The sequence below is a fragment of the Dipodomys merriami genome, unplaced genomic scaffold, assembly GCF_024711535.1.
Source record: "Dipodomys merriami isolate MVZ:Mamm:240054 unplaced genomic scaffold, mDipMer1.0.p SCAF_185, whole genome shotgun sequence".
Lineage (NCBI taxonomy): Eukaryota > Metazoa > Chordata > Mammalia > Rodentia > Heteromyidae > Dipodomys > Dipodomys merriami.
The window spans coordinates 207581-233910 of NW_027203215.1; the positions used below are offsets into that span (position 1 = coordinate 207581).

At 41.0% G+C, this 26330-nt stretch overlaps 1 protein-coding gene across 2 annotated transcripts in view; it reads left to right on the forward strand.

Moving 5' to 3' along the window:
* Fbn1 (fibrillin 1) overlaps positions 1-26330 on the forward strand; it is a 203474-nt gene that overhangs the window by 17478 nt on the left and 159666 nt on the right. For both annotated transcript variants that reach the window (XM_070026602.1, XM_070026603.1), the window contains 4 exons: positions 12954-13036; positions 14403-14501; positions 20902-20997; positions 21992-22087. In XM_070026602.1, coding sequence (XP_069882703.1) covers positions 12954-13036; positions 14403-14501; positions 20902-20997; positions 21992-22087 — 374 coding nt within the window. The remainder of the gene's footprint in view (positions 1-12953; positions 13037-14402; positions 14502-20901; positions 20998-21991; positions 22088-26330) is intronic.

Genomic DNA, 26330 nt, shown 5'->3' on the forward strand with positions numbered 1-26330 from the left:
TCTCTCTCTCTCTCTCTCTTTCTCTCTCTCTCTCTCTCTCTCTTTCTCTCTCTCTCTCTCTCCTGCCATTCCTGGGGCTTGAACTCAGGGCCTGGGCACTGTCCGTGAGCTTCTTTTACACAAGGCTAGCACTACCACTTGAGTCACAGCTCCATTTTAGGCATTCTTGTCCTTCATTGGAGTTGAGTTTCACAGGTCTTGCCTAGGCTGGCTTTGTACCACAATCCTCAAATCCCAGCCTTCTGAGTAGCTAGGATGAAAGCCGTGAGCCACTGATACAGGGTTAGGGTATCACATTCTTGCCTTGAGCCAGACTCAGATTGTAATATTCCTGTCTTTGTCTCCCTGTTAGCTGAGATTACAAAATCGCATTTCCATACCTGGCCTCATAACATTAATCCAAAAATCATCAGGTAGCCAGTGAGTATTTAAATTTCCCTGATTAGGTTATAAGCTTTACTTTTTCTTTTCTTTCTCCTCCTTCTTTCTTGGCCAATGGAGTAAGTTTATTGGAAAGTGAAAGGAAAGCTGTGAAGGAAAAGAAGGGAGACTCTTAATTCAGAGAGGGGCCTCAAAGAAGAGTCTAATGGAGAGGACTCCAAGGGTGGTTATTACACTATGGAGCTCCTTCTGTGTCTCTTCCCCTTGTCTTTGTGCTGATGTCTTGATGTGCCTGCCCTAGTTGCTCTTTTCATTGGTTGAGTGGGCCCCCAGGGTATTATGGGAAGAAGAAGACTTTTAGTAGGAACTGGAGGCACTATGGGAGCAAGAAGCATCATGATGAGACACATGTTACCCACCATGTGTTAGGCCCATCTAAAGTTTTTTTTATCTTCCTCTCTAACAGTTCCCCTTCTTTCCCTCATTTCCCCCTAATGTGGTCTGGGAACAGGGGCATTAACAGCCCCTTGGTACTTTATGCTGAGAGTGGGCAGAGAGAGTTTCCAGCATTCTTGGATCCTCCAGATCTACTTTTTAGGCAGATACGTTTGTGGACCATGGTAAAACTCTGGAGGACTGTTTATATGAGGCTCTTTTTCTAATCGTCATTGGTAGCTGAAGGACTCCAAATCTAGAAGAAACAAACTTAGCAAGCAGATTGAGAGTGAAGGGGCCAAATATTAGCAAAATTATTTTATCAAGTACCTTGTACCTTGTATTCTTAACAATGAATACAATATATCTTGATCAATATCACTCCTTTCAACCTTCTTTCCTATCTCTCCCTTTCCCACCCCTTCCCTCATCTTACTTTTAGAGATTACATTGGATTTTTGACTGCATTCTCCTCCTCTTCTCTTCTCTGTCTTTCCCCTTGACTGCATTCCACCTCTTCCGATATCTACTTCCTAGTGTTTTATTTTGATGAACTTTGACTTTACCTTTCTAAGGACTTCCCCCTTGAGTCTTCTATACTTTAGTTAATACATTTGTACACATTTGCATACCACCAGTGTATTGGCTTATAAGTCTGTAAGCTAAATCTAGCTTTCACATGTAAGGGGAAACATGCATCCTTTGTTCTCCGGGTCTGACTTTTCCAGATCTTTCCATTTCTTTACAAATGGTACAGTATTATTCTTCTGGTAGTATTCTTTACCATTCATTGAAATAGACTTTATAGTCTGTGCTCTTTATAGATTCCCCATAGAAATTAGGGTCTTATAAAGTACATATTTTATATTTTTTTATGCATCTTCTATACATTTTATTTATTTATTTATTTTTGGTTGTAGGGCTTGAACTCAGGGTCAGGGTGCTGTCTCTGAATGTTTTTGCGCAAGGCTAGCACTCTACCACTTGAGCTACAGCTCCACTTTGGGCTTTTTAGTGGTTAATTGGAGAGAAGAGTCTCATGGACTTTCCTGCTCAGTCTTGTTTCAAACTGTGATCCTCAGATCACAGCCTCTTGAGTAGCTAGGATTACAGGCATGAGCCATTGATATTCAGCTCTCATACATACTTTAAAATATATAGTCTCCTTGACATTTTTGTCCCTTCTAATTTATTTGTTAAAGAAACTGTTCATATCCTGTAGAACAGTGCTTCTTAAAATGCCAAGCTACTAACTCCCTGTAAGGAGTTTGTGATGAGATCAGAAGTTTGTGCCCAGTTGGGAATTCTATTCCACTTGATACAAAGCACTGTATTCAGCAAGGCTGTTTTATTCTTTGTTTCAGATGAAGACTTTGTCAATGAAGGAGCAACGAAGTTGTTTACATTCCACATATTCCATTCTAGCTTAGGCTTCGTATCTCTTTGTAGACTGGACAACATTTGAGTATACTGCTGTAGTGTTTCTCAGAGTCTAGTGACTATCTTCCTCAAATGTGGACTTATCAAAAACCTTTAATTCCTGTATTAGTCATGAATTGCTAGGTAGGGTTAGAAATTTGATCTAGCTCAGTGAACTTTTGTCAAGAAGACGATAAACAGGATGGGTGTTTTTTTTTTTTTTTTATCTGCAGGTACGTTTAAAATGGTGAGTCTTTTTTATGATGCCCACAACCATTACTGATCATTGCTCCAAACCACTAACTTATTTGGGTAACATATTAGGGGTTCTAACTCTGTCATTCCCTGTTTATGAATGCAGTGAAGTTTTAGACATAAACTTAACACTCACAGTTTGTAGCAGGGACATCAATAAGTACTCCCAGGTCTGCTTTTTCTGTCCCATTGCTTTGAGAGGTATAGAGAAATTATATACTATTCAGTAGTAAGGCTTGGCTAGTAGGAAATAGAAAATTGTATGTAACTTGTATAGAATGAGCCTGGGACTTGAGGGGCAGACCGAAAGAAGCAACTTTGCCAGGGTCTATTTATCTACCCTCATCCCTTGGTCCTCCATCCAAGTGAACATTGAAACACTCAGTGAGTTACTGTTAGTAAGTAAGGCATATCAGGCATTATAGAAAGTTGGTGAAACTTTACACTACAAAGAAGAAATTGTAATGGGAAAATTCTGTTAAATTACCTTTAACAATCGAGAAAGGACTCCTGATATCCTCATTCTGCATTGCTTTCTCAGAAATAACTTGTTTTGGTTATGAAATTATAATCACAGTGGATGATGGCTTGGGATCCTCTGGTCTCTGAAAGAAATGAAGAATGTAGAGGATTAGGGCTTCCTTTACTTCTGGGTTTTTAAAGTGCCTAATTTCCAGGCTTCCAGATACTTTGTATTGGCCTTAATGATCTTGTGCTGGGAGTTGAGGAGAGGTTGGATTGGGGTGGGGTTTGAGGTGCTCCTTTCTACAGCTTTAGCTGAGACATGGTGGCTTGTTGTGGTAAAGTTCCTTCAGGTTGCCCGCTGTGGAAAGTTTTCCCATAAAACAACAGTTGAAGTTGCGGTCAGGTCCTCTGACCAGCCCACAATGGCCTAGTTAGCTGATAATGCAGCCCAGAGATTGCTATTTGACTAACTTGGGGACCAAACCACTACCTATTAACATTGTTTCTGTTGGAAAAGCCAACTTCTAAATACCAACAGGGAGAAATGAAGTTTTAGAGCCCTACCTGTCTGTCAGTTAGAAGCTGTCAGTATTCAGAAGGGTTCCCTTCCTTCTCCCCTGCAGCCTGACCCCATTGGCTGGTTTTCCTGAGGCTGCAGGATCATTCAGAAGATAAGATCTCCTTGTATTGGGGCTCTTGCTTTGAAAATTACTGGAAAGTGATGAGAATTATGGTTTTACCTCTCTAGTTTACTTGTTTCATGTTTTCAATCATTTTATTCACTATTTGCAAAAGGAGCATGGTTTTAGCTTCAGTAGGTGGGGGGTGAATTTTCCCAGGCGAAGAAAATGTCAAGGTAGTCCTTGAACCCATTGGGAAAGTCAAGAGGTTGCAGAGTTCTGAGAAGCAGATCTTCACAAACACTCTATAGACAGGCACTGATTACTCATGCCTGCAATCCTAGCTACTTAGGAGGCTGAGATCTGATTGTGGTTCAAAGCTAGCCTGGACAGACAAATCTGAGAGACTCTTATTTCTAAATAACTAGGAAAAGCTGGAAGTCGAAGTGTGGCTCAAGTGGTAGAGTGCCAACCTTGAGTGAAAAAAGGTTGTGAGGTCCAGAATTCAAGTCCCAGTACCAGCATACACACATATATCCTACAATTTCCTGCTGTCATTCACCAAATGTTCTCAGAAGTACAAAATTCAAATATGCCGTGCTTTTTTTGTTTATTTTGAAGCAACTTTTCCTCATCCCTTGAGGGTCAAAGAGTAATTCCCACTTCTGAGCAAATAGATCCCTCTTCATTCATTTAGTGGGAGCACCATTTACGCCCATAATCAATGATGGTAGTAGTCAGGAGATAGAGCTAGGCCAAAGTAGGCTAGCAAGTTAATCAGTGCTCTTAGGACTTTGGTAGACCCATTCAGGTGCATTAGGCATTCAAGAGGATTCCCAAGTTTTTCATGGTGTTTAATCAGAGTACCAGAAACATCAAGTGCCTGGTGCGTCAGCAGCTTTACTCGCCGCCACAGAAGCACTCTTCTTTTAACATCTGGGCTTTATGATTCTGTGTCTTGCTTCCTGTTTTAGTGTATGTCATGGCTTTTTAGTTTCAAATCCTGTTTTTAACACTCCCCCCCCCCCCCAAGAAAAAAGTGCATTTGCACATGTTCCAGTCACCTCTAAAAACTCCTGAGAGGATTTAGACCATCAGTTTAAAGTGGTCTCTGATGGAAGTGGCGCTGTAGCTCAAGTGGTAGAGCGCTCGCCTTGAGCTGAAGAGCGCAGGGACAGCACCCAGGCCCAGACTTCAAGCCCCATGACTGACAAAACAACAACAATAACAAAACAAAAAAAAACAAAACAAAGTGGGCTCTGAGATTTAGGAAGTACCTGCCTTTGTGGCTTTTTTTTATCCCTTAACTTTCCAGGTCTATGTGTGGGGACAGAGGACATGAGCAGGGGTCCACTGTTTAATCTAGAGTGGTACATTCCTCACAAGCAGTGAACTGGTATTGATATATAGTCTTGATTATATAGTAAATCCATTCTGATTCACACTTCTTTACATTTCCTGCCTCAAGTCTTTTTATGTTCAGGACCCCATCCCAGATGTGATACTACAATGTAGTTATCATGACGTGTCAGGCGATAGAGCATTTTCTTGGCACTGTTGAAATGCTGGTCAAGCATTCTGTAGAATGTCCCTTAATTACAATTCTGTGATGTTTTAGTCATGATGAAACTTGGGACACAGGTTTGGTAGAAGAAGACAACCGAAATGGGAAAGAAGGTCCTTGTATGAGAGAGAGACAGGAAAGTAGATGTGAGTGGAAGGAAGGAAGAACAGAAGGAGACGAAAAAGACAACTTGTGACTAAGGAAAAATGTGACAGAGTCACGAATCTCCTGGTGATGGAGAAGATCAGAGAGGATGGCACTTTGGAACACTAGAGCATAAGCTCTTGGGCTGGGAAGGTGGCTCAGTGGAAGAGCGCTTGCCTTGCATGCCTGAGGCCCTGGGTTCGATTCCTTAGCACCACATAAGCTAAAAGAAAAAAGCCGGAAGTGGCGCTGTGGCTCAAGTGGTAGAGTGCTAGCCTTGAGCTGAAGAGCTGAGGGACAGCGCCCAGGCCCAGAGTTCAGGCCTGGACTTTGGTCCATGACTGGACCAAAAAAAAAAAAAGCATAAGCTCTTCTTTCTGTTTTCTTTTTAGATGATTAAAAATATATTTTAGACTTATTTTGTTGGGAAGCACTGCATGAAGTGGGTTACAGAGGTTGGCTGGCTGGCCTCTTTAAAGTAGAAAACCAGGACTGTCTGTGTCTCAGACAGTGTCGACCCAGACAGCCCAGAACCTCGGCTCAGATTCGGAGAGCCTCGCTGAAAGGGAGGAGACTGGAGAAGCCACGCCCATGACCACAGTTGGCTGTTTCATTAGGCACAGTGTTATGACTGGCAGATGGGCTGAACAGTCACATGTGGTTCTCAAATCACGGTGGAGACACTTGACCCCTGCCTTCAGCAGAGACCAGAAGAAAGGGACTTAAATAAGGGGACAGAGACATTTGCAGAGTTTGTGGGAACAATGTGTCCCTTCATCAGATAGCATTCATGAGATTTTTCTTTTCCTTTCTTTTTTAGCCAGATAAAATTTGTCAGAGAACTGACAAAAATCATGATTCATGGTTCACAATAGATAGAGTTCCTTGGTAGATTGTGGTTGTCCCATGAGCTATCATATTTTGTTTTGTTTTACTGTTATTATAAAGATGATGGTACAGAGGGGTTACTCCAATAAGTGAAGTAATGAGTACCTTTCTTTTTGGACAGTGTCGTCGTCTTCCCTTGTTTTCTCCTAGTTGCTGTCATATTTTTTTTGATAGTGAAACATTTTAACTCTGCATCAGTGTGACAATCAGATATTCCTTTGGGGCATGTTTAGTGGGAAGTTGGGTTCCCTTTGGTACATGAAGGCATATTTTGCCACAGATATTTCCATATTTATCCTCAAGCGATTCAACAGAGGCAGGCAAGGGGGCTCACACCTGTAATTCTAGCTACTTGGGAGGCAGAGATGGGAGGATCACAGTTCAATATAGATGAAAAAGTTAGCACCAGTGACTCATGCCTGTAATTCTAGCTACTGTGGGGGCTGATATCTGTGGATCACAATTTGAAGTCAGCCTGGGCAGAAAAGTCTCTAGTTAACCAGCAAAAAGCTAGAAGTGGAGGTGTGGCTTAAGTGATGGAGTGTCAGTTTTGAGCAAAAACAGTTAAGGAACAGCACCCAGACCCTAAGTTCAAGCCCTAGTACCAACATACACATGCACACACACGCACACACACGCACGCACACACCATGAACCTCTCTCAAAGAACAAGCCAAGTATGATGGTGCATGTCTTATAATCCTAGTTCTTCAGGAAGGGTAAGTAAGAAGGTCTTGTTCTACAGCTGGCCCTGAACAAAAGCACAGTACTTTATGCAAACAATCACTAAGGCAAAACGGACTTGAGGATATGGCTCAAAGGATAGAACACTTGCCTAGTAAGTATAAGAAATCCAGGGTCAAACCCAAGTACTGGAAAAGAAAGGAAGGAAGGAGGGGAAGAAGAAAGGAAGGAAAAGAAAAGTTGAAAATCCGGGGGCTCAATTGAAATGTTCCTCTCATAAAGGTCAAAAAAGCCAGTAATTTAGAGCCAGGGTCAGCCTCACTAGTTCTCTTTGGAGGCTTACTGTTTTCCCTGCCCAAGGATTTGATCCCTGACAGGCTGGGAAACTCTTGCCTATGAAATAAGAGCCCCCTGACCTTGTTTTGATTACCCCAGCCTTGTCTGAAAAGGACTTGGAACTCGGGACAGGAAGCAGAAAGGCTAAGGCTATCTTGCTGTAAGACAGGCCAAACTTGCAGAAGTGGGTCTGGCTTCGGAATGCGGTCACGCTGCAGACGTCTTGCACGGGGGCCAATTCTCGCAATGATGTGGTCAGACATGGTAGAGCCCAGCTGTTGGCCTCATTGAGAGAGACTTTAGCCCACACAGTCTCTGAGTGCTGTGTCTGAACTCCATCCAAATAGCGAGCCGGTAGAGGCTCACCCATCCCCCAGGGTAATGGACCTGGGTTGAGCACAAGATTTGAAGCAAGCGGAGTCACAGAGGAAGACTGCAGTGGTTAAAAGATGGTAGCACAGTGGTGAAGTGGAATGCACAATTTGTTTCCCCCTTCTTCCTCATGGACTATTAGAATATAAGGAACAACAAGATACTTAGTCTACTGATGGGCATCTTGTGATTTTTGTTACCATGTCACTGCAAATGCTGTTGAGTGATATATCTTCTTGAGCCTCAACATACTTTTTTTTTTTTTTTTCCTTTCTCTCACATAGTAGTTAAGGAAATGGGCTTTGGAGTTAAGCTACTAGAATTCACATCACCATGACTGCTTCTAAGTTGTGGAACTTTGATGAATTCAACTTTCCTAAGCCATAGTTTCCTTCGTGCAAATGATAATAACAACAGAATCTAACTCAAAGAGCAACCACGAGAAGGAAATAATCTAACAGGTCTTTAGCACTAAGCAGAAAGAGTTTGCCTTCTAAGTTGTTGTTGTTTTTTTTTTGGTGGGGAGGGAAATGGTGTTGGAGCTTGAACTAAGGGCCTTAGCTTGCTCAGCTGGCACTTTACCACTTAAGCCACACCTCCATCCCTACTATTTGCTAGTTAGTTATTTTGGAGATGGAGTCTAGCAAACTTTTCTGCCAGGCTGTCCTTGAACCATAATCGTCTAGATCTGTTTCAGGGGTAGGATTACAGATGTGAGTCACTAGTTTCTAGCTGCAGTCAAGACTGAATTCTCTGTGTCAAATACCATTGCTATCCACAGAGTTTTGACCTTAAATTTTTCTTTTGGTGGGGGGGGGGGAGGGAAGGGAATGAGTTGGTAGAAAAGGTTGATGAAGAGAAAATTGTATTTACACAAAAGAGTATTAATTAAATATTTATCTTCAGTGCTGTTTATATTGGAACTTTAGAATAAAATCTTTTATCATGGAAATAACCCACCCTATCTCCTCTAGATTTTACATGTCTTCCCGCTTTCCAACTTAAATAAGGCAATTGCTTATTTCTAGAAATAGTGCTGTTTTAATCTGAGTATAAGTCAGACAAATGCCACCCAGCTTGTTTGAATGAGTTTCTGTGAGTTTGCACTTCTCAGGACCTGAATCATTAGGAGAGAAATCTTAACATCTTTCTAATGCTCTCTGTTGAGCCATACCACACAAGAGTACTTAATGCTGTCCAACAACAAATGGCCAAGGAAAGGGAAATAATCACTGCCTTGTTGTGGTGTGGGCGGGAACAGCAGAAGTTAAATAGTATGTCACTCCTTAGGAAGGATAAGGTTGTAAAGCAAAAAAGCAGAGCATGAAAACAAAATAAACAACCCCAAATTTTACGTAGCATTTTAAGATGAAAATGAAAAGATGCAGAGCTAATGAAAGGGTCTGGGGACGAATGAAGCAGCCCCTTTTGTTCTAATGAAACAACAAGCATCTTGATTAAAAGATAAAAGACATTTGAACTTTAAAAGTGATGGGGTTTAATGGGTGTTGGTGGCTCACACCTATAATCCTAGCTTACTCAGCAGTCAGAGATGTGAGAATCAAGGTTTAAAGCCAGCCCAGGCAGAAAAGTCGATGAGACTCTTGTCTCCAGTTAGCCAGCAAAAAGCTAGAAATGGAACTGGTTCAAGTGATAGAGCTCTAGTCCTGAGTAAAAAAGCTAAAGGCCAGGCCCTGATTTCAAGTTCTAGTATCATCATTAAAAAATTATAATGTTGGTTAAGATAAAAGATGATGCTTGAACTGAACTGTCGCAGATGATATTCAATGACAGAAGTATTGGGCTGGGAATGTGGCTCAGTGGTAGAGTGCTTGCCTAGCATGCATGAAGCCCTGGGTTCAATTCCTCAGTACCACAGACACAGAAAAAGCCAGAAATGGCACTGTGGCTCAAGTGGTAGAGTGCTAGCCTTGAGCCACAGAAGCTCAGTGACAGTGCTCAGGCCCTGAGTTTAAGCCTCAGGACCGGCAAATGAACAAACATCTCCCCCCCTCCCCTCCAGAAAAAAGTATTGTCCCTTGCATCTCCAGATCCTAACCCTCAATTTTAACCATTTCTGTTTTCAATTTTTTAATTTCTCCATCAACTCTGCTTGTACTTCTGGGTTTAAACAATACCCAGAGCTTCCTTGATATAACAGGAGAGGACTTAGCCCCCAAAAGATATTTAATATTTATTCCTTTGCTCCCTTCTTCCTTCTCTTCCTCCTCCTCCTCCTTCTTTTCCTCCTCCTCCTCCTCCTCTTCTTCCTTTTCCTTCTTCCTTCTTTCCTTCTTCCTTCTTTCTCCTTCCTTCCTTCCTTTCTTTCTTTCCTTCTTCCTTCCTTTCTTCCCTTCTTTCTTTCTTTCTCTTTCTCTCTTTCTCTCTTCTTTCTCTCTTTCTCTCTTCTTTCTCTCTTTCTTTCTCTCTCTCTTTCTTTCTTTCTTTTTCTTTCTTTCTTTCTTTCTTTCTTTCTTTCTTTCTTTCTTTCCTTCCTTCTTTCCTTCCTTCCTTCCTTCCTTCCTTCCTTCCTTCCTTCCTTCCTTCCTTCCCTCCTTCCTTCCTTCCTTCCTTCCTTCCTTCCTTCTCCAGTCCTGAGGCTTGAAATCTGGGTTTTTAGGTTTTTGTTTTGTTTTGTTTTTTGAGGTAAGAGTCTCAAGGACTTTCCTTCTTGGGCTAACTTTCAACCTCAATCTTTAGATCTCAGCCTCCTGAGGAGCTAGGGTTACAGGTGTGAGCCACCAGAGCCCAGCTCTTTCCTTGATCAAAAAATATTTGTAGTATGGCTTTTATTTGTTGGTTATTTTAATTAAATTAATTAACTTATTTTGGCAAAATTTTGGGATTTGAATCCAGAGCCTTATGATTGCTAGACAGATGCTTTACTGATTGAGCCCTGCCCAAGCCCTTTTTGTATTAGCTATTTTTCAGATAGGGTCTTCCATTTTTGTTTTCCCTACCTGTGTCTCCCATGTATCTGGGATGACAGGGGCATGCATGCCACCACACCTGGCTTATTTGTTGAGATGCAGTCTCCATAACTTTTTTTGCCTATATTGGCCTTGAACTGTGACCCTCTAAATCTCCACCTCCCAAATAGCTGGGATTACAGATGTGAGCCACAGCACCTGGCCTGTTTGATGGTTATTTTAAAATAGTATGTGTTATACTTAACCTTCCAGTTTGTAAATCAGCTTCTTTATTGCCTTCTGTGTCTTTCTTCCTGACTTGGTTTCTGAATTCCTATCATCCATACCATTTAATTTCACACTGTGAAGGTTTAGAACATTGACGTTTTATTTTGTAGCCATGGCAAATTGTAATCTCCTCCAGGTTTTGGCTGCAGATTGATACTGAACATTGCAAAACAATAAATAATGTTCATAGTACTGTGATTTTTCAAATTCCTTGGAAAAATCTTTCAAGTCTGTGGCTTTGGAGAACTGAAATGACTGATTCTGGACCCTTTTTTTTTGGTTAACTTTATCACTGTTATATGTGTTGCTACTCCACAAATACATTCATTTTTGTCAGACAATATGTCCCGATTTTCATTTGAAAACCATCATTGCTCCAACCACAGCGCACCCTGTGAAGGCTCAAGGGTGCTGTGAAGTGATTCCAGAATTTTCTTTGGGGTTGGACTACCTCCAGTGGAACTGTTGTAATGGCTGTTGGTGGAGAATAGTTGACTTTGGCTTGCACTGTCACTTTAACTTGAGAGAACATTTGCAAAGTTTAGAAGGTTCTAGTATCTGTCCCACTCACTCCCACCCCCAACCCTCTCCTCTGTTTTCTCCTCTTTCTTCCCTTTCTGAAAAGGAAGTTCTAGATATTTGAAATTTGAGACATTTGTTACAGGAGGGACAAGTTTTGAGAGCCAGAATTCTTAATAAAGTCTTTAACCTTTCTGGTTACTTAAGCTGAGTCAGAAAATGAGTTAGAATGTAGGTCAGAAGATGATTTTGTTTACTTTTTGTGCTAGGGGGTGTTGAACCCAGGGCCTTAGGAATTCTAGGCAAGCATTTTACCACTGGGCTGCATTCCCAGCCCCAGATGATTTTTGTCATGGTAATAATGCCACATTGCACTTCCATTGTCTTGTGCCCAGTATTTTATCATATATACATGCATATATACACATATTATGATATAGGCAAGGTAAATATTATGCCAGGGTGCACAGAGAATGAATCAGGTGATAGAGGGGCCTATACTTTTCCCTCTGACCTGGGAAAAGTACTGAAAGACAGGGTACAGAGTGAGAATCCTTTTCCTGGCCCATCCATCTTTCTCCCTAGTTCTGCTCCTCACTTCAGCCTCAGTTAAGTCTGAAGCGCAGATTGCACACTGTAGAACATCCCTAAAATCTCTGGGACTATACAAAGACTTCACTTGCTTCCCACTCCTGCCCGAGACTGAGAGTCTGAAAGGGCTTGCAGGCGGGCCTCGTGCTGTTTGCTTGGGTATGCATGTAGACTGAGGATGTGTAGGTGTGTGTGGGCGCATCCCAACTGAGACATGCATTTTAGCCATGTTTAAGACTTGCGCTGGTGTTCATACTAGGAATCCTTGGAATAGCTGTGGTTTGTGACATTGATTGGAAAACATTTGACCTTCCTTCCCAGTCCCTAAACTCCAACTAGCATCCACACATAGGCTCAGGAAAGGACTGAATAGTTTCTTATGGGTCTCTGCCTTCATTCCATCTGGTCTTAACGTTCCAGGGCAAGAGCAGCTAGATCTTTATCCATTTGCTCCCTGAAGATGCTGAATGTGGGTCATCTGGATTCTCAGTGGAGGCTTTGCTCCAAGATACATGGCGATAAATTATTCAGAAACAAGAAACTCAGTGCCATTGGCTTAATTTGCTCCTAAATGCTTGTGTCTGTGGTGTTCCCAAACTTGCTAAAGAGATATTTAAGTGTCTTTGGCCTTTATTTCTCTTAACCTGTATTAGAGTTTGCAATTCTATAATTTGGGTGAAAAGAAGAATATGGTAACATTTTAGAGGTGAGCTGAGCCATAAGAAAAAGTATACCCAATTTTAGAGTAGGTACTTGTAACATTACATGTAATGGATTTAACTCTGACTTTTTAAACTAGACCAGTAGACAATTCATCATTAAAATTAGACAACATGGCTTCATGAAAATTTTCCATCTGTATCTTAAGTGTTTGTGACTTTGGTTTTTTGGTTTTTAAAATATGCTCTGAGGGCCTATCTCCATTGGTATATCAATAGGTTACAATGTTGAAAACCGCTAAGTTAACATTGGATTCCCTGATTTTACTTTTCATTGTTTTCCAAGGTTCGTTTGCTTTGAAACTTAGGATTTTTTTGAAAAAAAATTTTAAGACAAAATGGAATTCTGTATATTTTATTTCAGACCCAATGTCTGTGGATCACGTTATAATGCTTACTGTTGTCCTGGATGGAAAACCTTACCTGGTGGAAATCAGTGCATTGTCCGTAAGTAAATAGATCACCTTTCATTCTGCATGTTTGTGTTGCTGGCATGATGACCCTTAGAATTTGATCCTTTGTAACTATATACCAGTAGTCTTATATAGTTGAACCTTCCAGCTCTTAAGATTTTCCCGAACTCACTTTGGGAACATTGAACTTCATGAAAGCACTGTCATAGATTGATTGAGTGACTTCCTTTAGACTATTCCTGAGATACTGAAAAATAGAACCACAGTGGATACTGTAATCCACATAGTATGATATTTGTATATGTTAATCTGCTGATTAACATATGGTGGTCACTGGGAAGGGATCTTGAGAAAAAGGGTATCGTTGCTGAATTCCTTATTATAATTTTTAACTTTGTCGGCCACAGCAGTCCACAGGCCTCCCCAAATCATTGAAATTGGGTGTCGAGAGCCAAAAAGCTTTAGACAAAGGGGATAGGAATGAGTTTATTTTACGACCAAAACTAAACCAACGATGGTATTTAGCATTTTGTAGATGATTTCGACAATGGAACTCTTCCCCTGGGTCCTGTAGAATTCTCCGAGAAATGTTATTTTCAAGCACTAAAATAAATGTTTATAGGAGTCTTTGACAGCTTCTTGAGTAATAGTTTCCCATCTCTGTCCTAAGCTCTTTTAATGTTCTAATGCCCATTTTATTCAGTGTGGTATTTTAGCTTTTTGCACTATGACTGTCTCTAATATACTCGGCAAGAGTTTGAGGAAATGAAAACGCCAACAACATAGAAAGGATTGATCCAGTGTTGATGAGTGAATTGTTATTCAATTTACTCCCATTAGGCCATCACTGAAGCATCTGACACATATACGGCCATAGGCTCTGGGTGGTATGAAAGTTCATCTCTCTCTAACAGGTGAATGGCTTCCTGACTGTAAAATTGCTACCCAGGTCACTGGATTTTAGATTCTTCCCTCATGCTGTCAATATAATTCAGAACATGTCCAATAAAGAACATTGCTGCCTGCTTTTTTTTTTTCATCCTCAAATAATGAAACGGATAGAAAAACAGTTCTTTGTAAGGATGTAAGGATGTTTAGAGGCAAGATTTTAATTTGTGTTGTTTTCCTTTCTTCCTTGTCTTGGGATTTTGCTAAATGGAATGCTATGAATAAGCAGAGAGATACTGAGGACTCCTGATAGGTATGCATCAGAGAGTTACTGCACTTAGAGTCAAAGCTTGTGTTGTCCAGCAGACTTGCTTTGTGAATGAATACACCTGAGATTGAATAAGTCATGATGACCAGGTCAATGAGAGGCCCGAGAGGCCAGGTGTCCCCTCCTTGGAGGGCTGGATCCTGAGAGCTGACCGCCAGCTGAATCTGTGTGCATTTATCCACAGCCATTTGCCGGCATTCCTGTGGGGATGGATTCTGTTCCAGGCCGAATATGTGCACTTGCCCATCTGGTCAGATATCTCCTTCCTGTGGCTCCCGATCCAGTGAGTGTAACATGTCATTATATATAATATTATTTTATGTGGTTATGCCCTATTTTCTCCTAAATTTGCTTTTTGGCTTTTCTCTTTGCCTGCAGTACATTTCCCCCCTCCTCCCCTCCAGACCATCTGCCTTCTCCGCTCTGCCCAAAATACTTGGAAACTCTTTCTTGAATCTAGCTTCCCATTTTCCTTCTTCACTTTTCACTGGAAAATAGTTACTAGGAACCACATAAAGATTATGGCCTTCTATGTTGGCATTGCCTTTTTCACCTCTGTATCACCACTGTAAACACCTTAAAAGGTGCCCCACAAAATGATTGGGTAATGAACATTTTTTGGCTCAAGAAGAGCAGGTGTTTCTGCTTTGTGGTACTGACCTATGAAGCTGATGAACATCTGATTTGTCTCAAAACGTTCGCATTTCCAAGAAGAAAGTGGAAGAAGTCATTTTGGAAGTTCGGGGGCCTTATCATAAAGCACATAGATTGTGTTTATTTTACAATGCTAGATGCATATCCACAGTTCATTCTAAAGGGCCTCTGCTTTATAGATTTTTGGATTCATTCTCTCACTCTTCCCCCTTCTTTTTCTCTCCCCCTCCTCTCTCTCTCTCCTCTCCCCTCTCTTTCTTCTTTCCATTCTCTCTTCCCTCCCTCTCCCCTCTTCTCTCTTCCCCCTCTGTATCTCTCCCCTCTGTCTCTTTCCCTTCTGTCTCTTTCTCCTCTCTCCTCTCGCTCTTCTTTCTCCCCTCTGTCTCTCCTCCCCTCTCTCCCCTTTCTTATTTCTCTCCCCTTCTCTCTTCCCTCTCTCTCCTCTTTCATCTCTGTCTTATCTCTCTCTGTCTTCTTTATATGTGTTGTCCACCACAGTGAATTAGGGAAATGTGAGGGCTATTGAAGTGAATTGTTATCTGTGTAAAAAGTTGAAGTTCATGTTGGTATAAACAGCCTTCAACATCTCAACTATTACAAAGGCTAAAAAGAATATAGTTTTCTGTTTCATTTCTAAGTTCTGGTGAGAAAATATACCCTCCCCCCTTAAAATACTATTTTTTATACAACATTTTAAGAAAAAAGGTTATATTTTCTTGTGTCTATTGCAAGTAGAGATTTATGGGTGTCAAGGTGCATTGCTTATGGAGAGTGTTATCATTGTGACTCTCAAAGTCACTTGACAGGCAAGAGCAGGTTGTCCTGCATGGAAGACCTTTTGTGTGTCCACTCATTTTCCTTGACGTTTACAAGTCTTGCTGCCTGAGACCTTAGTCAGATTTCTGTGGCCAGAGATTGTGCTGTGTCTTAGGTAGAAGGTAGGTAGGAAGTACTGAAGGGGCGAGTGGACCTAGAAAGAAGCCATTTTTAACCAACGATAGAGCGTTGTTGGACACATTCCATATGCCTTGCCTCTCAGTTTGGGTAACTGAGAATTCTGTTTCCCAGGATTCCCCATTGAGCCCTTCTTGCCCACCATAATAGTAGGTTGAGTGTTTTGCTTCTTTCTTGACCCTGTCTCATTTTGCAAACATCTACCACCTCAAGTTACTTCCAAAGCAGATGATATCTGCTAAAATTTTGTTTCAGAATCTGCTTTTTATGCCCAATAGTCAGTTGTAGATTAGGATAGCCCCGTGGGATATTCTATTCCAGCTCTTTCAACTGAATGTTACATATTCAACTTGGTCTAAATATGTGGCCTCTATGTGACAGCAGATTCGTTCCACTGAGCACAGACAAATAGAAAGAGTCAGAGAAGTCACCTGGCACCACTTCCAGGAATGTACTAGCATCTCTATCTATTAGGAAAACTCCAGATTACCACTAGGGGGCAACAGTCTCAGGGGTGGGAAATAAATATAGAATCAAGTTGGTAATAGAGCCCATACTTCAATTGGTCCTTAAACCAACTAAACCTTTAGGGGAAGATAGTAGAGCAAACTTGGGTATATAGCCTGGAGTGATAGCATGAACTACTCCTATAAAAAAATCATGACACATGGCAGGATGTTAAATCTCAAGAGGAAAGCTGAAATCTTGCTACATGGTACATCAAGCTAGTCACAGAATGGGAGGAGTATAGTAGTTAGGTCTTAAGGCCAGATTTAGGCTAGAGACTGAAGTCCAAGACTTGTGGGTAGTGTGCTCTGAAAAAGACTGATTCTTCTCTTTATACCTGGACAGTGAACAAAACCCCCAAACAGCTTGTAGATAAGAATGGTGTAGCTGGGGGCCAACTCAGGAGGCCAAGATCTGAAGATCCCAGTTTGAAGTTAGCCGGAGCAGGAAAGTCTGTGAGACTCTTATCTCCAGTAAGCTACTCAGAAAAAGCCGAAAGTGTAGCTGTGGCTCAAGTGGTAGAGTGCTAGCCTTGAGCAAAAGAAATTCAGGGACAGTGCCCAGGCCCTGGGTTCAAGCCCCGGGATGAGAGAGGGGGGAGAGGTGGGGGAGAAGGAGTGGGAGGGAAAGGGGTAGAAGGAGAGAGGGAGAGGGAGAGGGACAGAGAGAGAGAGAGAGAGAGAGAGAGAGAGAGAGAGAGAGAGAGAGAGAAATGGTATAAAGAGGATGTGGTTTCACCAAGATCTTTGAGGTATTTGGAATATTAAAATTGCTAACTCAGACGTCCCTTGAACTAATATTATTGAAAACGTTTTGCAGAATTAAAAATAGTGGAATTTTAAAAAATTAAGGAGAGCTGAGGAAGCATTTCTATCCCTGATATCATTGAATGTTTTCTGGACTTTTCCCAGCTCAGCTAGCTTTTTATTTTTATTTTTTTGAGATGCATTAGTGATATTATTCTTCTAAGCTGAGTATCTGTAGGCACCACAGGACATTTTATGCCCCTCAGGGAAATCCATGGCTATTATCTCTCTAAATGAGAATTGTTTTTGTCCTACAGTGACTCTGGCTGCTCCCTGCGGATTGTTGTCTCAGGTGGGGAGACCAGGAGTTGGTCTGGCTGTTTAATTTATCTGTCTGTGCTTTTCCTAGTGCTGAAACCAAAACATGCACTCACCAAACAGATGCTTATTCAAAAGTGCTGCCAGTACTCTCTTCTGCCAGCTGTACCTGGCGGGAGGATGGCTGGTCCTTAGAATCCTTGCAGACCTAGAGCTTCCCAGAGATCCATTGCCTGAGGTATTAAGACCCAAGTGCCAGTCCTGCTTCTCTGCTTCCCTATGGTAGGCTTGTGTCATTTCCTCTGGTTAGTGATTTTAAGAAACTAAACTAAAGGAAGTTTTAATTCTACTCTCTTCTGCCTGGCCGGTGGAAGCTGTTCAGTCAGTATAACTTGTTGAATTACCAAAACAACTGACTGATATCTGAAATGAACCTAAAATTAATTTGTAATCTTTTGCAGATGTAGAGAAATAGCAGCATTTTCTGCTAGTTCTAGAATATTGAGTCTTTCATGAAATTATGATTATTTTTCCTTGCACTGGAGCTTGACCTCAGGGCCTCTTGCTCTTTGCTTAGTGTTTTTTTTTTTTGTTTGTTTTATGTTTTTTTTTTTTTTTTAACTCAACCTGGCTCTCTACCTGTTGAGCCACAGCTTCACAGTCTAGCTTTCTGGTGGTTTGTTAAAGAGCCTCATAGCCTTTTCTGCATGGGCTGGCTTCAAACATTGATCCTCAGATCTCAGCCTCCTGAGTAGCACATTATAGATGTAAGCTATTGGAGCCCAGCGAACATAAAATTCGTTAAAGCCACTTTCAGAGGGATATTGTCATTAGGATGTGAGGTCTTTCAGGGTTAACTGTGTGTGCCAGTGAAAATCTGCACAATTAACACTTTGACTGCCCTGACCTTCCCAGCTTCTGGTAACATTTTAAAGCAGATTTATTTTAGGACTATATTCTAACCTGGAATATTCAGTGCATCCCTTAAAGGGCAGGACATTCTTATGGGTTGTAAGTGGAGCTTCCTTTTTTTTCTTTGTTGGCTTTTTCTAGAGACATAGAACCTGGTCTGCTAATTATGAGACATCTGGAATTCTTGTTCACATCAGGGTAAATTTAGAATATGCATCAGTGGCAGGATTCAATCCAAATTAAAACCAATCATGTATGTCTCTCTCTAAACTGTTTCCTCATTGGGTAGTAAAGTCGCATATCTAGTATCTAGTTCTGAAATCCTGAAAGATGGCTAGCCTACCTTTGAAGAAATGCTCCCCATAAGGCCCTCAGACTCTCAAAACTTGTGAAGTTGTTCCTAGTAAACATACTTGTGGCTTAGCAGGGGATGGAGAGCCTTTCATCTGTTGGGAAATTTACTTGCTCGCCTTTCTCCCAGGGATTCTTGATGTAGTCACTGGACTAAGCAATGACTTACCGCTTTAGAAGTCAGTGAGAGCAAGGCCCTGGTGGCTCATACCCATCATCCCAGCTGCTGGAGAGGCTGAGATCTGATCAATTTCAAAGCCAGCCTGACAGATGAAGCTGAGAAACTCTTATCTCCAGTTACCTAGCAAGAAGCCAGAAGTCGAACTATGGCTCAAGAGATTGAGTGCCAGACTCAAGGAACAGCTACCAGGCCTTGAGTTTAAGCTCCAGTGTATACTCTCTCTCTTTCTCTCTCTCTCTCTGGGAGGGAGGGAAGGAGAGTGGGAAGAAGGAAAGGAAGAGAGGAGAAAGAAAGAAATCAGACAGAATATTCTTGTTTTTCAGGGAAAAAATATGCTGGAAAAGACTTACCTGAAAGATGGTTTTTTTTTTTTAAAAGAACAATTATAAAGGCATATCAAGGGAGGTTTTTAGTTATATTACTTTTCAATGTAAATGTAATCATTCTTCCTGGAAAGAATTCCTCCAGATTTTCAAACTTGAATAAATAATGTAAAGTCACTATTTAAACTACTGTTTGCTTTTTGAAAATTTTATCTCAAAGGAGCTAAATGGCTTTGTTGCTCATGTGGGAATGGAAATTAGCTCTTGGCATGGACCACTTTAATTGAAATCAGTTTGTGGGCTGAGTTCCTATGCTGCCTGACAGATGACATCATTTCCTGTACTTTCCCAATGTGCACTATTTTTCTAAGATAGTATGAGGCTAAGTATAATTTCCAGTTTTAAAGCAACTATACACCTTTTCCTGACCTACTTAGAATATTATTCCAAGTTTTCGCCAAATCATTTTGTTTTCATTGTAGACTTGTAGATAATCTTTTAGTTAAAGCATTTTGGCCGAGATATGTTAATGGAATTGTAGGAGCCTAAAATAACTGTTTGAATGGATTTCCTGAGTTGCTCAATTTTTGGAACAAAAGCCTTATTTCTGTTTTCAGACATGGAGAAAAAGATAAAATATTTTTTAAATAGTGATCTACCATACAGTGTCTATGGGTTTAGAATACAGTGAACAACTTGTGGAGGCTAGCCTTTGATGTTATTATCCGGTTTTGTGTGTTGAGCACCTTCATACATGCAAGGTATCTTAAAGTTTAGGGGATGTAAGTAATAATCATGAATCTCCCTACTCCCAAATAGTTTTCAGGAAGATATTTCTGGGATAGAAGAAGTGATGACCGTTTGTAGAGAGTTCAAGAGAAATGTAAATGACTCTTCCAGGAAAGAGGGCTCTGGTGGGGCTTGGGGAGGGAAGAGAGAAGAGCAGTCAGCAAAGAATAAAAGAGGCAAGGGAGGGGGGAATGGATTTTAGTACTTGGTGAGAACTGTGTTGGGGAATAAAGACTTAGAGCAAAGAGGCAGACAGGACTTAGCAAGAGGATTCCATGAAGAGATGAGCATAGAGTGCCTGACATTTTGCACGATACAGAATAGATATTCAGAAATACTTGTGGAGGGAATGAGGGAAGGAATGCTAGGTGGATCATGGGACTGAGTCTTGGGACATAATGTTTCAAACACTGAGGGTCTCCATGAGTTTAAAGTTACAATTTAAGCTAGAGCCTATCCAGTCTTGTTATTACATGCCTTCCTAGGTATTTTCTTTTTTTTTTTTCTGCCCCTGAAAATTTCTTTTAACAAACTTCCATGGAACTTATGACTCTATTTTCTCCTGGCCACCTAGTTTGGACTCTAAATCTTTTCCTAGGAAAATTATTACCCTCGTAATCTTGTCTCATATGATTGCTCTTGACACCACTTTCTCATCAGGTTAAATTACAGGAATGACATTGAGCTGTTAAGTTCTGCTAAATTAGTTGCCTAACACTGTTAAATGCCAAGAAAAAACGATATTGCACTGTAAATGGCTTGATACATACATTAGACATAGTTAGCATGGTTAATTAGGACATTTCTGCATAAGTGTATGAATCCTGGTAAATCATTTTATCTTCTCTTCAAATAACTAAAACTCAGCTCCCGTGAACTGTTACAAGCTATGCATTGAAGTTGCAAAAATAAATCCTCCTTTCTCTTTCTTCTTTTCCCTTCCCTAAGTACAACACTGTAATATTCGCTGTATGAATGGCGGCAGCTGCAGTGACGATCACTGTCTATGCCAGAAGGGATACATTGGAACTCACTGTGGACAACGTAAGTAGGCCATGGTTGTAAGCATGGGGGATGTTAACCTACATAAAACATGGACACATAGAAGGAGATGAGGGCTGATTTTTCCTTAATCACCTGGGACCCAGCGTTTTGACCTGAGATGAACAGATCACTTCTCCCACACATTAAGCAGCCACTTTTCACCGGCAATGTTGATCCTAAGTCATTGGATGCATTTGCCTTTCATCGTCCCTCACCATCGGCTTGCTTCATGCCTTTGGTTTGTAGTCACCACCCAAAGTAAAGAATTCCTGTTCCATTCATTTGCTGGCCTGCTCCACCTGGATGTGCAAAACTTGACCTCACCTTCCTCTGTAAACATGTCTTTCCTCTTGACGGATGAATGGTGTCTGCATCTCTCTGGTCTCCCAAACTAGATTCCATTATAGAAATTATATGGGGAGAAGGTGTTCAGAGTGACGCCTTTTCATTTTTTACATTAATCACTTTTTCCTACAGGTGCTATCCTTCTTTTAATTTTTCAGTGTTTACCTTACCAGTGGTCTTATGGAGCCTGTTAAACACACTCCATTAGCTCTTTGTCACAGCGCTTGAATGACAGAATGGAAGCCTTAAGGTTTTGTGCTTTGCAGTTAATGGCATGATTTCTAAAACGGTAACATCAGTAGAAACAGTGTATCCCTTATAAGGGGAGCCCTCAAGAAATTGAACAGAAATGATGGCCAACAGTTGGACTGTACTCCCCTCCCACTGATGCCTCTTAGCAAACACCACATTAGATACAGAACCACAGGCTTTGTTCAGGTGCTGTATGTGATGAGTCCTTCAGGTTTAACACATAAAAATGCAAACTCACCTGTTCAGGCAGCTTTACCTGACTGAGAGTTGTACCCAGATTAATAACTAACTGTACAATTATTGTTCAAAGCAAGTACTGGGTGATGACTCAGATTTTTACTGTCCTCCTGTGTGCAGGCCTGAGTGTTACCTCATTAGATTATTCTCTGCCTTATAGCTGTCTGTGAAAGTGGCTGTCTCAACGGAGGGAGATGTGTGGCTCCAAATCGGTGCGCGTGCACGTACGGCTTTACTGGACCCCAGTGCGAAAGAGGTAAGGGTTTTGAACTCACTGGTATGAAGTCATTCTGATGCTGCATTCCTCTCTGACTTCTACAGGTATTGGGTCTGCACACTGCTTCATGAATTCTGCTGAGTTTTAAGGGCTTTGAATTGCCCCGGGGAAGGTGTCCAGGATGCCAAGAGTGTCCATGAGTCTGTGCCCGTTAATCCCGGAATCCTTGCCAGTTGAATGCAGTACTCTATAAAGAACTTAGATGTAATTATCTGTTGGCATCAACCTAAAAAGAGGAGAATTTCCCCTAAGGGTGAAGAGTGAGCTTTTCATTATTCAAATAAGTTAGACAAATGGTTCCCAACAAAACTCAGGTATGGAAAGGGAAAAGTTGAGCATGAAAACTACACCTAAAGAGCTCTGGGATCTTTTGGGAGCTGATATGATATACAAGCTCTAGCATTCACAGTTCATCCTAGAGTTAGTGAGTATCTACTCAGTAGTGGCTTTTAAGGGAAAGATATACAAGCATCTGTACTTAGCTATATGAAGAGACTAATATTCACGAACGTCCCAAAAGCCACACAAATAATAAAAGGCTTTAATTTGAATGGGAGATTTCTATTGGCAAATCTAGTACCCACTGCTGCTCCGAACTAAAAGAAACAGTTTACATGATCTGCCTACCAAAAGAGCAAATGTGATCATTGAAATAAACATGATGTGCAGTAATCTTCAACCTTTTTATCCCTACTAACTTTGGATTTGTGTGTTTATTCAGTGCAAGTACCATGGCTTGAACTCAGGACGCTCTTGCTCATCTTGCTTACTCTTGGCTGGTGTTCTACCGTTTGACCCATCCTTTCAGTCTGGCATTTTTTGCTGGTTCATTGGAGATGGAGTCTTAGGGACTTGTCTGAGGAGGCTAGCTTTGAACTATGATCCTCTGGATCTCCTGAGTATTGGGGATTATAGATGTGAGTCATTGGCGCCAGTCTTGAACTTTCAATTTATTAATCATCTCATCTGTATGCTCATGGTCATTTTCTCATCATTCCTGGTTTTACAGTGAAGTTTTAGAAGGTTCACTGAAATTGAAAAATACTCAGGAACATTTAAAACGGCAATTACTATGGTTATACAAAGTTGTATAAAGAAGGATTTTCTTATTTTGAGATGGAGGATAAAGATTAAGTAGCAGATGTTCTCAATATATGTCATTTTAAACATACAGCTGAGAAAAACAAAGAGCAGAGTGGTTTGTAAGGGAGGTGGAAATTGTATATTTTCTCTTTATTTCCTCAAGTTCACCCAGATTCTGTTATTTTCTATTGAAGCACCAGTACAAACAAGCAAGTACTTGGCAAGCAAGTCTAGGTCAACTATAATTATTACTGGATTTATACTGTAGTATATTGAATTATATTGTGTTTCTGTTGATAAAACCGCTCCAGGGTATTTCTGTGTGATGAAGCATAATGGTCTTGGTGATTGAATTACATGTTGGCATCTTCTGGAGTCCCTCCTTAAACTGTTTCTCTTTGCAGTTTGTGCACATATATTTTTTTTATTAACTTGGAGCTAATATACATCCAGAGTAATAAAATAAACTGTTTCTAATAAGGTAGTATCAGACTATGGCTTTCTTGTTGGCTCAGGGAAGATATGTTAGGAGATTAAAATGGTGCACATATATCTCTTAAGAGTGGTTATGTGAAAATAATTTCTCAAATGTAATGCTGACTTCAATTCGTCTTTGAAAAACCATTAATAACATTAAATGATGGGGCATTTTACTCATAATGGAGTTGTGAATACTGTGAAGAATGTTGATACCTGTAGTTCAGGTATTGATGATGCAGCCTAGTAAAATAAAGAGGACCTGATTTTCAATCAGTTGAGAGTTATTATTTCACCCAAGCTTAAAACTGAGGTACATGGGTTAGGGCTTTTTAAAGTTCTTATAAAAACTGTATTACTGCTAGGGAAGTTAACTGCTCCTCATGGAGAAAGACTATCCTAAAATCTTCGCCACGATATAAATGTATGCTGTTCCATAGGGTCTTCACAGTAGTGATTAGGGCACTGAAATTAATGTCTTACAGACAGATTTCCAGGTACTTGAAATTGTGTTTGAGGGCAGGAAATACACTTTGTTTTGTCCAAGTGTTCTACCCCTGGGCAAAGCTCTGGCCTGCACTGGGAGAAGAGAGAAATGATGTTCTTTCTCTCACCACACAGAATCCTTTCGATTTCAGAACTGCATTTCTAGTTATTGAATTCCACACTGTTTTTACTTTTGCTCTTATGAAAGCCATCTGTTTTACCTTTATAAAGAATGAGACAATATATCCTCTTATCAGATGTGTGCTTGTGATTGCACAAGTGATGGATAAGGGTGTGGAATCAAGTCAGGACAAATCCACTGAGGAGCATGGGGAAGTATTCTGCATGATGTGGTTTTGTATAGCTGGATACCTACCAACGCTAGTTTCAATCATTCTCTCTCTCTCTCTCTCTCTCTCTCTCTCTCTCTCTCTCTCTCTCTCTCTCAGTGGCCTTTAAATGGCCTTTGCCATTTAAATATGAACTTCACAGAAACCTTTGCTATTTTACCTTCTGCGTCCCCCCTTAGCTCTTTCTTTTTTTGGGGGGGGTCCGGTCTTGGGGCTTGAACTCTGGGCCTAGGCACTGTCCTTCAGCTCTTCAGCTCAAGGCTAGCGCTCTACCACTTGAGTCACAGCACCACTTCCAGGTTTTTTTCTTTTTGCTTATGTGGTGCTGAGGAATCGAACCCAGGGCCTCAGGCATGCAAGGCAAGCGCTCTACCACTGAGCCAACTTCCCAGCCCCCCCCTTAGCTCTTTCTACACCCCTTCTCTTCACCCTTCTCTCCTTCCCTTCCTTTTCCCTCTCATCTCCTCTCTACCTATTTATTTTCAGTAAATTTCATTTTTGAGCAGTATTAGGTTTACAAAAGAAATTGAGTACCAAGTGCAGACAATTCTCCATGTGTCTTCTTGCTCTCTATCCCTAGAGCTTCATATTAAAAACTTGCTTCAGTGAAACACTTTTTTGTTTTTTTGCTGGAACTTGATGAGTCAGTATTGATACATTACTAGTGAAAAATCTTGTCTTACATACAGGACTGCACAGTTCTATTGGTTTTGACAAATGCATGAGGTCACGTATCCTCCATCACACTTCCGCACCCTTTTGTACAACACTTCACGTGCCATACTGAAATCACAAGTTTCCATTTCCCTTGCTAGAGTGCAAGACCACGAGCAAGTACAGTCACATCATCATTTCAATTCCCACACCAAGCTTACGGTCTCATGCTCTGCAGATGACCTTTAGAAGTTATACCAGATTAAGTTCATACCATCACAACAACATGGAAATATAGTTGTCAGGTATGGACACTCATCACTTGGAAATAATTGCTCTGATCCCATTTCTGGGCAGCCAGGATATTGTCACTGGTTTCATGCCAAGTGGAGCTCATCACTGTGGATTCTAAGTGCATTTGACCTGATCTTGGAGAAGTATGATCTCTCAGGGCCATGCCACGGCCAGTTTTTATTTGGCAAGGATATACAATAGTGCTGCATTTTCACCAACACCAAGTGGCACTAGAAATAAAAACAAAAACAAATTCCTATCATGATGTAATATCTATGATTTAGAATCTCAGTGGCAAGGACTGCTCGGGGATAAGCATCTTTGTCCCCAGGAGATCATGAATCTCTCACACATCTGTGGCGATGTCAGAGATGCAATGCAAGTGTGAAATTTCCCTTGGGGGTGATACTGGCAACCTTTGGATCTCTGAATGCCAATAAGTGAAACCTAATAATCCATGAACTTAGCATTTTGACTTGTGATGGAGATCCAGGCTTGAATTATGGATCATACCAGTCATTGATGGTTATGAAACAAGTATCTCATTTGCAGCTATTAGCTACTAAAACAAATACATTTAAAATACAAATATATTGGCAAGTAGGACTCATTGGGTAGGTGACTATGAAATATCGTGTCATTTCCTGTCTCTCTGCACTCCAAAGAAGAAAAGTAGAAATCTGTGGCTTGTTTGGCCTCCAGTGTTTGCTTTATTTTTTCAAGTGCATAGGAATAGCACTAGATACATTCTCCAGTTTGTCATAGTTCCCACAACTCCCTCTGGTCCCATGCCCATCTAATTAAATTCATTTAGCTTGCATTGTGAGGCCTTGTGGGGCATTCAAGTTTGACACCTCCAGCGGTATGCTCTAGCAAAG